General features: G+C 39.2%; 1 protein-coding gene across 1 annotated transcript in view; it reads right to left on the reverse strand.

The window, feature by feature from the left end:
* Window positions 1–6,890: 6,890 nt before the first annotated feature.
* CALCR (calcitonin receptor) overlaps window positions 6,891–12,197 on the reverse strand; it is a 160,294-nt gene continuing 154,987 nt past the window's right edge. Inside the window, exon 13 of the mRNA XM_066553410.1 lies at window positions 6,891–10,628. Within this exon, the coding sequence (XP_066409507.1) occupies window positions 10,407–10,628 (222 nt within the window). The 3' untranslated portion in view covers window positions 6,891–10,406. The remainder of the gene's footprint in view (window positions 10,629–12,197) is intronic.

A 12,197-nucleotide genomic window follows, 5' to 3' on the forward strand; every position in this document is an offset into this window, starting at 1 on the left:
GTGGGAATTTTTCAAGGCTTTAATGAAAATTAATAGTTTAGGCTTTTAGGGGAAATAAGTTGGCTATTTGGGGGCAGTGGGCAAAGGCTGCAATCACAATAGAGGTGGGGATCTATTATAAATGCATCTTGCTATGGCAGACTCTTTGGGGGCTTAAATTTAGACTTGCTGAAGTATTCACTGCCTTATTCTCACATCATTAGGATCAGAGTCTTGGTATGGAGATTATTACTCTGACAGGACATTGATAACCTTTTCAAGCTGTGCCACGTGGCATTGTGAAACTGTTTGATGCTTAGCAGAACAACCAAGAGTCCATACATTTGACCTACCAGAGGCAGAGGGAAAATTTTCTAAGATTGAGATCATCCTTAAATGAATTTTAGAAATCCATGGTACTAAAACACCTTTGAATAGCTAGACTTTCCCTGTTGCTGAAACATGTTAAAAACTTCATGTCCATTCTAAATGTCAGTGTCATACAGTCTGAATACAAACCATTCCTTACCTATGTCCTTGAAATTCATATCAGCAAAGAAGTTAGTTAGGGATTTTTTTGTCATTACAAAGTCCATTCACACTCAAGAGCCACACAGAGAAAAATCTCAGAAAAATATCTGAAAACCGCAGAGAAATGTACAAAGTTCTGTGTGAATCAGAGTGGTTTTTGATTTGCAAATGGAAAAATAATTTTTGGCTGTTGCTTTTAAATTGCATTGACACACACCATTATTCTGCATTTCAGCTCAGAACTGCAAGCAACATTATGGGAAAGTACCTGTGGAGAGATGAAATCTGTTTTGATGGGCAATGAGTGCTTTGGTACCAGGAGAAGGAAGTGCCCCTCCAGAAGTAAAGTAAATGTCTGAAGATTTGGAGGAGAGTTCCCACACTGAAAATGGAATATTGTTCAGGAACAATTACTTTTTATCATGATATTATCAAAGACAACAGTTTGGTACTTGTCTATCAGACCTCACTTTTTTTGTCTAATGTCATTAAAACACCTCCCAAGATAAATGCTCTGGTCTCCCTTGGGCCACTGTCCCCCAGATGAGAAAGACTTCCTATTTCTAAGGCAGATAATGTGTAACTGCTAATGAAAGTCCTTTAATCTTATAATTTGTCCAGGGAATATGAAAATAAAAAGGTTTCCCCCCTATTTCCTTGCAGATGTTGCTTAGGTACAGAAGGTTCCATTAAACAGTTACTTAATTGATTCCAAGAAAGCATCTATCTATAAAATACATTTGCCAGCCCAATGAATCTGATGGGTAGCAATGGTCCAGACTCTCCTGAGCAGCTTTTTAATGCACTGAGCAAAATAACAAATGCAACTATATTTGGGAAGTGCCACTGAAAGTTTTTGTGCCTTGGCTGAATGAAAATATTCTTAGGACATATTTGAACACCACAGTGTCCCATGCAGGTAGAATTGCCTAATGTTATTTGGCTATACTGCTAATTGGTGATGCTTCTTCCAAAGTGAAACATTGCTTCAGAAGGAGCTCTCTCTCGGGATTGACAAAAACCTCAGAATAATTAAATTCTACCAAAGAGCAGATATTCTTGGTATTAGTGAACCAGTCTATGTTTTGTCTTTCTGAGGGCTGCTGGCATTCACACACAGGTCAGAAATGTCTTGCCTATGTCCATTTTGCCCTTGTAAAAACAAAGGTGGGTTCATCAGGTCATTGGGACACAAAGGAGATTTTAAAATTCTCAGTAAATTTGTCACTGGTGGTAGGCACAGGAGAAACTGCCTTATTAAAGACGAAGAGGCAATTTTACAGCAGAAATGGAGAAAATGAACATCAAAAGGTTGATAGCAAAGCTTGCAGATAATACTGTTACATACTGTACAATACTGTGTTACATGCATTTGCTACATTCTTTTAATTTTTCCTTTTTTAACTTTTATGTGGATATTGACCTTATTCATGGAAGAGGGTTCAGTTCTCTCAACTACATGGACATTTAAAAATTATGTGCAATATATCCAGGCTACATATGTACAACATGTCAGCTATGCCTCAGCCCAGTAGCCGCCTTTCAGCAAATGCTGGAGCACTGCATCAGGTATAGGAGCTGAATCACCTCCCTGCCCAGCAACAGCTGAAATTGCATCACTTAAACCCCAGTCAGATCACTGGAACTACAGGTATAGAGTCTATGCAGGTATTCTGCATTATATGTGAATGTATAAATATATGTATGGTGTGTGGTCTCTACATCAGGACATGCTAGAGGACTCTCTTAAGTCTGGCCTCTTTCAGAAGATATTGTTGAGCATATTTCCTTCTAACTCTTTAAAATGTTTTAAATATTTCAAAAAATTCACTAACCGGAGGGAAGAAACTAGAAATTAGTGCTCATGCCTGAGCACTACTGCAAAGGAGGAGATTTTGATACAAAATTCCTCTCAGAAAACAGAAAGCCAGGTCAGTCAGGAATATGCTGTTTGCAGGGATGGAGGGACAGCTTTTCCCCACTGACCTTTATGGGAACATTGGTTAGGACTTAGAGACAGTTTAGATGCATCTATAACAGGTTGGGAATTTTCACCAATGAAAACATGCTTGGAGAAAAAGTCTCAATTTAGAGTACAGGCCCCTAAATCTGTCAGTGGAAGTTTCAGTGGGTTCAGTGAGTCTGGCACCTGGTTTGCAATCATTTTCTTAGGACCACACAGCAAGTCTGTGGCAGGGACCTGACCCAAACATAAGTCTGCTGAGTCCATGCAGTCCAGTGCCTTAACCACAGGTTTTTGATTGATTTTGGAGGTATTTCTTTAACGCTATTATTCTACTGGCTCATAGCTGTCAGAGATTTTCAGAAAGCTTTTGAGGGAGTGAGGGTTATCAAACTGTTTAAGAACTAGTGGTTTGGTATTCATTTGTATCACAATATCTTAACACAATAAGACATTCCAATGATTTTAAAATGAGTCTGACTTTAATCACAAAAAGAAGCCTCTCACAAAGCCAAAATTTCCCAAAGGTTCAGTTCTACACCAAAGAAATTGCATCTAAACCACTTCTGTGTAACATGTAAAAAATAAAGGGCAATTGACTGGCATTCACCTTGACATGGATCCCACCAGGCACTGCCTTACCCAAGGGCTGGAGCAGACCAAGATTTCCAGAGTCTCTGAAAACCCTTTCCAGAGCTACATCCTCCTGTACTTACTGGTGAAAGGAAATGTCAGGGCAAGGCTTAACTTCTGCACTGTTCCCTCCAGCCTTGCTCTCTGATCAATCTCCACAGCTCTTTGGGGGAATGGAGTGAAAAGATGAGAGCAGCCCCACATATTTGCAGCCCCACATATTTGCAGCCCCTGTGGGAGACATGGCTGCTACAGATATTACCAAGCACCTCTTCCCCTGAACCATCAATAGCCTTTAATACTGGGAAAACAAGATCTGTGAGGAATGAAATCCTTATTACAGCAGAACTCAATCAGCTGTTGCTTTTGATTTCAGTAAGGTTGAGATTTTACTCATGTTTTTGCTGTAATTCACCATGTGCAGAAAACCTTCTTACAAAGATACTAAAGTGCAGCTTATGAACAGCACACTAGGCTGTACACTATGTAGCAAATACTAAAGCAGATAGTGAATATCTTGGCTTGTATATAAAGAGAAGGATATTAAAAAATATACAATTATAATTGTCTTTTCATTAATATCAATCATGAACAATGAATTTTTGACTTATGAAGGTGCCTCAGATTTGTCAACATGGGAAGTCTTGCTGCATTTTCAAACATTTTCAATTTTGTGAACCATACATTTCAAGCATCACCTAATAAAATTAATTGCATAAAACTTTCCTACCATGAACATATGGTAATATTCTATGGAGACACAGATTATTAAAAAAAATAAAAATGGAAAACTTCTTATGTGCCCATGGAACTGTTCAAATTCTCTCCATACTACTGTATGTGTTTTGATTACTGAAGGAATATTGCTAATTTGTGATGACTATATATGCTGAACATCAAATATATTTGTTTTATTTCTTTGTCCTGATTGCATTCACTGCTTTTGCCAAAGTGCATTGTTGGTAACACACCATTCTGCACTGAAGAGTGTTAGTACTTGTGTAATGTAGAACAAATGTCTGAAAAACAGGGCTCTTTGCTCATGACGTCCTGATGTATAAAAAAAGTTGATACCAAGTTACTTCTACATGGGCTATAGCTGGAAATGAGAAACATGATCTATTTTTGGGGCTTTTTTTTGCATTTACCAGAACTTGACAAGTCGTGACAAACTATACATCATGTATGTGGCAGTACCTGTGTAGGTGATGGCACATCTGGAGCAACCTCTTGTCCTTCCACATCCTTTCTAATTCTGGCTTCCCAAGGAATCGCTCACAGGGAAGAAATTTTACAACAGATGATTAAAATGAAAAATCTCTGAAGTCTCTTTTTTCAAAATTGAAGGCTACTTTGCTTTGGATATGCTCTCACGATAATTCTTATGAAGACTCTACAGTGCTGCCAGTTCAAAGCTGCAGCCTCCCCAGAGGGAAAGCTCCCTTCTGCTGCTGGAGAGTCAATCATGAGTGTGGTGGCTGGGCCCTTGGGAGTTAAATGTTTGCTATATGCCAAAAGGTAATAGAAGAAAAACGTCTGTAGGGTAATATAATAAGAAGGAACTTTTCTTAAGCTATCTCCTTTTCATGTGTCATGGGCCTGAACTTGTTAAGCTTGCCTACACAGTCTGCAGCAGGCAGAATATGGGCTCTGACCATTTGTAGAGTGAGACTCATTAAAGGTAGCTATTTTATATAAATTCCTTCCATGTGTAAGCCTATACTGGCAATGCTGTCTCTGCACCTAAGAGACCTAAGACATTGGCCCTCTTTGCTCAAAACTAAAGAAATAACTAGGAAATAAGAGAGGAGAGTAGGATACAAGGGGTTTTCACCTCTCAGGTTTTTCTATGTGGTCAGCATGGACTGGGAGGATCTTTTGCATTCTTTTAATTTTGATTTTCTGTAAGTTGTTACATGCCAAGCCTTTCATATAAGCAACTATACTTATAAATTTAACAAGTAAATATATATGTTAGTGGCCAAGTAATCAGTGAAGTTTGTCAAATACATGTAACATGTATAAACATGGTGCTAATAGAGAACAAACATTTTACTGGAAAAACCAAGGCAAATATAAAAAATAGTATCTTGTAACCTTAATGTGCCTATATGTAGCATAATACAGATGAACCAGAATTTTTGATGTCAAATATGCAGGTGACATTGTATTACACCAAGCATTTTCAGTATTAGCTTGATATTTAGATAACCTCTAAAATCAGAGAGGGAGAAGTCCTGCCTCTAGCCACATTGCTGAAGACAGTGAGAATTACTGCTGTGTTACCCAGGGTAAAGTGAAATTAAAAGGTTTTCCATACCAAGGAGCTGCCTGGTCAAAGATCAGTCCTCTTCACAACAGTGGATCTTATGCTAAGGAGGTAACCCAGCATTACCATGCAGCTGGAAAAGAGATTGCTCCTGCTCATCTCCCAGTCCGCTCCTTTCATCAGCTCAGCGCTGGTTTATGAAGCTGAGAAATGCAGTGCAGCCAATGTCTCTGGTCCTGGTCATTCCCATCATGAGCACATCTGGGATGGGAGGGGAATAATGGATGACCCTGGTTGTCTGTGTTCCATATGGAGTCCCCAGAAAGCATAATGGCACTTACTGGAGGCTACAAGGCTTCTCTGACCTGCAGCCTCTCCCACTCATGACTTAGATTTTGTTCATTTTGGGATGATGAGTCACTTTCTACCTGAACACATATCTTATAATAGTTGACTGTACATATATTCATATGTATGCATGCTATCTAGGCTTTCCAGATGGTTGTGTTTTTTTTGGTGCCTTTTGTATAAGTTTCAACTTCACAAGATCTATTTAGATTTTTTCTATTTTTTTAAAGAAGTGTTTAAATAACAGGATTGTGTTCTGTCAAAAGGAAAAAAGATGTTATTCTGTTTCTGAAGATACTTGGTTTGTGTGCCCAGACTTTTACCTTAACTTAGTTTTAAATCTGCACCTACCATTTCCATGAATTCAGTGGGTAGTTTTTAAAAAACAGTGTGGGTCAAGCACCTGAATTCTATAACCTGGTTTGGATCAAAATACATATTTTTCAATTTGATTTTGGTGAGTACATCTTGGCAAGTCAGCATAAGTTGCAAACTGTAAAAGAAAAAGGTTTCTCCTGAAAATGCGTAGAAAGCACAGGATGGGAAATAAACACATCTTATGATAGTGATACTGAGGGGGAGAGAAATGCAAAGCACATGAGGGAAGGAGCTGTATCTCTTTGACCATATTATGCAAACCAACATCACAGCACTTGGGTGTGGGAGAGTTGCATGTAGTCACACATGGGCAGACATTGTGCATTAAACAAAGTAACCTTTGTGGTCACTTCTCAAAGCTGCTTTTGCTTGCAGTGAGAGAAAAAGGACCAGAGACTTAAAATCAATGCTGATGTCCTTTAAAAATTGGTTGAAGATAATTGTTGCTTTTAAAGATAGGCTTGTGAGGTCCTGAAATTGGATTATGAAGAAAATCTTAAATTGCATATAGGGAGAATTAAATCTTTCCTGCTCCAGCAGAGCACAGTGCCCATCTTTGCTGCTATGAAATAATGCAAAATAAATTTTGACAGGAATTCAGAAGGTCATCAAAATGGTTTTTATGCCAAGGCAGGTGAGCTGGGCCTAAATCATCCCCAGTGCTGACTGTGCTGATCTGTGTTTTCTGAGACTCACAATACCACAACCTGGTTACTCATTTCACCCCTATTCTCCCTTTTCCTTTAGCAGTAGGACATGCTCAGCAATTGGAACCTTCTCAGCACTTGATTTCACAGGTAAAAACAGCTGTTCTTTATTAGGATGAGGGCAACATACTGATCTGTATTTGTGATGCTGAGATTTACTTTATTTTCTCAATTATGCTCTGAATGCTCAGTAAAGGAGTTCCTAAATACAGATCTGGGATCCATCTGGAAATACATAAAAAGTTGTGTAGAGAGCAGAGAGGGCATGTTCACACTGTAGATTCTCATTAGCTTGGGATCAATTACCGTTTCAGCGCAAATGACTTTTAGGTTACAAATCCTCAAATTTTTGAGCAGTATTTAGCTTCACAAAGACACACCAAATTTTGAAAATTCCCAGCAGTGGAAATGTAGTTACCTTCACATTTTCAGTGTTTCAGATATCCATCTTTGTAAGTCTGCTCATATCTTGTTTATTGAGGCTGGCAAAGAATGGGAGAAGAGAACAGAAATTCACCACTTTTGTGGGATTGTTCTTATCCTAAAGCAGAGTTATTTTGCTATGTGAGCACTCTGTAGCATTTTAATTAAGGTAGCATTATTGCTAACAATTTTAATACACAGAAAATTGCCTGTTGTACTTTTGTTGCTCTTTTATTTCAGATAAAATATATTTATTAAGTAAATAAAATAAAAAACAAGTCTTACTTTCAACATCCCATGCCACAACAAATATTTTAATTTGTGCTGTGTTTCTGTATCTCATAAAGCATTACAACCAGCAGCCATCTAAATCTATCTTCCTGATAGATTTGGTTGCTCAGAGCAACCACACAAAACCTTCTGCAAGAGCAAATGCTCACTAAACTGGGTTTTCATGTGTTGGGTGTGGTGTTTGAGAGGAAGCAGGTACTGCAGAGGTGATAAATGTAAGGTTGCTTTCCTCTTAAAATACACCTTGAATCCGCTGATTCAAGTGTCAGCTCCTTCCATACTTTTTGATACACTGATACATTAATTATATGTTTCTGCCTTTCTTGTGAAATCTATTTGAGTCAAATCAGCCTATTGTCATAATTGGAATTATTGAGGTTGTATCAGCATTCTCAATATTACTGTCACTAGTGTATGGTGCTATTTATAAAGCAGAGAATAAAATGTACCTTATGTGTGCAATTATGGCATTTTAAACCATGTTGAGATGAAGAAAAATAGCATTTCCCATTGGAAAATATTTTGATTAGAAATTACTCAGTAAGTACCTTTAAAACTCAGCCTTTTCTACAAAACCCAAGTGTGATGACAGCCCTAAAGTCAGTGTGTATGTTTTACCAATTTTTTTGTGAAATCATCATCCCTTGACTGAAACCAAAACTTTCATAAAGACTGACACAAGCACACCGAAGCTGCAAACAATATCCTAAACCTCAGATTCTGAATGTGACTTTTCAGAGCACTCTACTAAACAGAGCAAGAAAATATCATTATAGAAGAAAGAAAACAATCAGTATAATGGTAAAGCATTTCCATTTTGTACATCTACATGAACATACTGACTGTGGAACAACTTGCACTTACATGTTGTAAACTTTACATTATCAAAACTGACATGTTCATTATTAAACTCTCTATATTATGCACATTTCTTTTACAATCAGCTCATTTGTGTCTTTAGAAAGCAGGAATGCCTTCTTGCAGCCCTCCTGGGAAGTGCAGTGCGCTCCAAAGCTATTCAGAATAATACAGATTCATAGCAGAGCCACTTTATTGTCTTTAACAACTGGCTCCTCTATTTTGTATTGTTCACTGGTGAAAGTAGAAACAGCAATATGAGAAATACTGTTGTTTGAAAAAATAACTGTCTTTGTATTCCTTGAAGTCTGAAAAATAGGTATGTGGCTTGAACAAACACACACGATGGTGTTTTCTTGTGAGCGTTCCACTGGACTGACCATGTGATGATCTGCGCCACCAGCAGACAGCTCCTTCTTGTTCCCCAGCTCCTCCTTTGTTCTACAGTGGCAGAGCTGGCAGCTTCCTCCTCATTCTGGGGACAATGTGCCTTGGTGCACAGCTGGTGGGTGTGCTGGTGGTGAAAACAGAGCAGCCTCCCTCCCTGCAAGGCATTGCCTCATGTATGGACAGGGTGAATCTGGTCCCTTTTCACAGTGCTGGCTTTACAGCTCTGCCTCATGAACTCACTCCTGGAGGGGACTTTTCCAGTGAGGTGGTGACTCATGTAGCTAGACATGTACATTTTTTCTCCATTTAAAATCTACAAATTAAGGGTAAAGCTTTGAGTCTGGTTGTGTCAGGGAAGGAAAATCAGCCTGGCTGGATACAACATTTAAAAATGGTTTCAAATCACTGTGGAGGAAATGGCCTCATGTTTTTGAAGTCTACACTGAACTCTATTGCGTAACTCATTCCTGAACACTGAAGAGAGCTGTTCATTGCTCATCCAAGTTAAAAGGGATTTGTGTGCTAATTTCAATAGAAGTAGAAATAGATCATAAAGTTTTTTGGCAAGACTATGTCATGATTAGGAACTCAGGAGAGCAACCAGATCTAAAAGTGGATGCTTCCCATGCTAAGGTATTGATTCCTGATTTCTTTCATGGGAACATTTTCAGCCATGATCACAAATTTATTACAGAGACAGGTATTCATCTAGCACTCAACTCAGAATGCCTATTAAATAAAACATAATTCCCAAACTAATTTCACAGTTTATTCAGAGTGAGAGAATTGTGTCTAAATGATGAGTTTCTGGCTAGAGTAATAGGGTGACAATTTTTCCTATAAATAAATATTCTTGAACTACCAGTATTGTTAAACAAAATCTATTCTGACATGCCTTCAGGACTTGTGTCATTAAGACTGAAGAATTGATTTGTATCTCTGAGGGGGTTTGAGATCTTGGTATGCAATGACTATTTCACCTTAATTTACCTTATGCCCCTGCTAAAGGGATGATAATATTTTGGGGTATCCTTCGGGGATGTTATTATTTTGTGGCATTCTTTGGAAAGCATCAAGATTTCAATACTTTGGAATGTCTTTCTGTTGTTCATATGGTTGATTTTTCCTGCAATGTGCAAAATCTTTTAAGCAGCCATCAAGCTCATTTAAAGGGAAAAATGAATGACTCCAAGTCAGTTACACTTAGTGAAAGTTGATGGTTTAAAATCTAGGGTTAATGAAAAGTACCAAAAGCAAAAAGTGCTGAAAGTTTCCAATTGCCACATACTGGTTCTTTCTTTCCTATTTGCTATTGGCTATCTGGGGCTGTTACAAATGTCAGATGGTCACTTCATACACATGGTCCACATCAGGAGATGTGGAGATTACAGAGCCTGGTGGGCAGGTCCATGTTCACTCCCTTCTGCAATGCACAGGAAGAAATGCTATTCCAGGTCTGCATCACACTCCCTCAACATCATTGCTGTCAGAGGTTGATGTGGTTTGAATAGGATGTGTCCTTCTGCCTGGGCCTGCACTCTGACACAGCATCTTGGATTTCCACACTCCCACCCTTCTCCCCAGTTTTCTCACAAGCAGAACATGAAACAATGTGTTTGCAGTGGCTGGTGCTGAGCTAGGCAGACGTGTCTCCAGATTTTAATGCAACGAGTTCAGAGTCCTCTGCATATCTCCCATTTAAGTGTTCAATGTTGGCATCGTGGTGGTACAGGTACACAGGGACCTCAGTGATGGACGTGGCCGTGTAGGAGGTAGATCGTGTGGAACAGTGCTCTCTGCGCCTCTGGCCCCACTGCGTTTTGTACTGTGCCCACTGCCTCTTCAGAGCTCCTTGGACCTGCCAGGGAAACACGCTGTTAGAGTGAGGCAACAAATACAGTAATATTGTATTGTACAATAATATTTTATATATATATATATATATATATTTCAACCGTTGAACAGCTAAGAATAAGCTAAGAATAAGATATTTTATTCAACATTTAGAATAATAATAAGAATAAGATATTTTATTCAACATTTACATTAAGAGTGGTGTTATACATGGTATTAGGAAATGATTTAAACTATTGAGTCTTGCCAGGGAATAAGAAGGTCTTCTCCAGCTGCATGTCCATGCATGGCAGCTCTTGATAATTTTGTGACATGAGCAGAAAGTGGGCAAATCCTGGCTCTTTTTGTTTAGATCAGTGATTCTGAACAACACAAAGTGAGAATAGCAGCAGTTTGGCACAATAATCTGATGTCAATGACCCTCTCCTCAAGAGGAAGGCAGGTGCAAGTAAGGCACTGTGATGACAGGAGTCTAAAAGTTTCTGTGATCCTGCTGAGGTGGGCACTGTTTGTCATTTGGAGAGTGTATTGCTCTTCACCTTCTCCGAACACATAAAGGAAAAAACCAAATGGCTCTGTGGAGGTTAATTAGATATCGAGCGCAGGAAAGGGATATGGTCACAATGTAAATTTAATTACTTGGGCCCTGAGCAAGGTTTACTATGCCAATGTTGAAAATTAAAAATGAAATAGCTGCATGTGGGGATGTTTTATCACACTATCACCCAAGTTTATTAGTGAGAAAGAATTACTGGGTCAAAGACTAATGCAGTGGCAGCACTTGATACAGAAATGTTACATTAGTTAAATTTTGTAAAGATTTTAGTCACTTTAAAATTGCCTTTTTATGTTACAGTATGAATATTTTAGCTTTGTTATCCCAAAAGCTATGGGGAGGGACTGGAAGAAGAAATCTTCAGAAGTACTAGGACAGTGACTTTCCCCATGTCTCTCTGGGGCATCTAGGGCATACACAAGGAGGATAATGCAGAAACCTTGTGTGTGCACAGTGGCTCTGCCTGCCTGCAGCCACCTCTCCCCCACTGCACCACAGTCACCAGCCACTGTGCACTTCGGGCCTTCACCTCTGCCCCAGGCTGACCATGTTTGCTTTTCACAGCACTTCATCCATTTGGATTAATGTCAGCATCTTCAGTGAAGGCAGCAACAGCCTACTCTTAGAGACTTTCTGTTCCTTTCCTAGCCCTCTCCTTCCCCTGCCCCCTGCACAGACTCCAAGACTTTGATTGCTCTTCCATGGGGACAGGAGTTGCTGTGCAGATGAGAAGCTCCTGATAAGCTCCCTAGATGGTCTCAGCTGAACTGGAGTCTGCCATAGGTCTGGAGATGTGTGGTTGACTGGGGAGGGAAGAACAATGTCCCTGAGTCTTACAGGGCCTGTCAAGAGCAGCTTATAATTTTCTTCTTCCGAGGGAGTGGTGCTTACACTGTATGTCTGATGGGTAGACAACAGCCACATCCCTTCCAGTTCAGCCCATGATCAGAAGTGCAATTATAAAGGTCTAAAAGGCTCCACAGAGCAGTAAGAGCACAAGGTCAAAGCATTTCTTTT

This window comes from Molothrus aeneus, chromosome 1 (assembly GCF_037042795.1).
Source record: "Molothrus aeneus isolate 106 chromosome 1, BPBGC_Maene_1.0, whole genome shotgun sequence".
Taxonomy (NCBI): Eukaryota; Metazoa; Chordata; class Aves; order Passeriformes; family Icteridae; genus Molothrus; species Molothrus aeneus.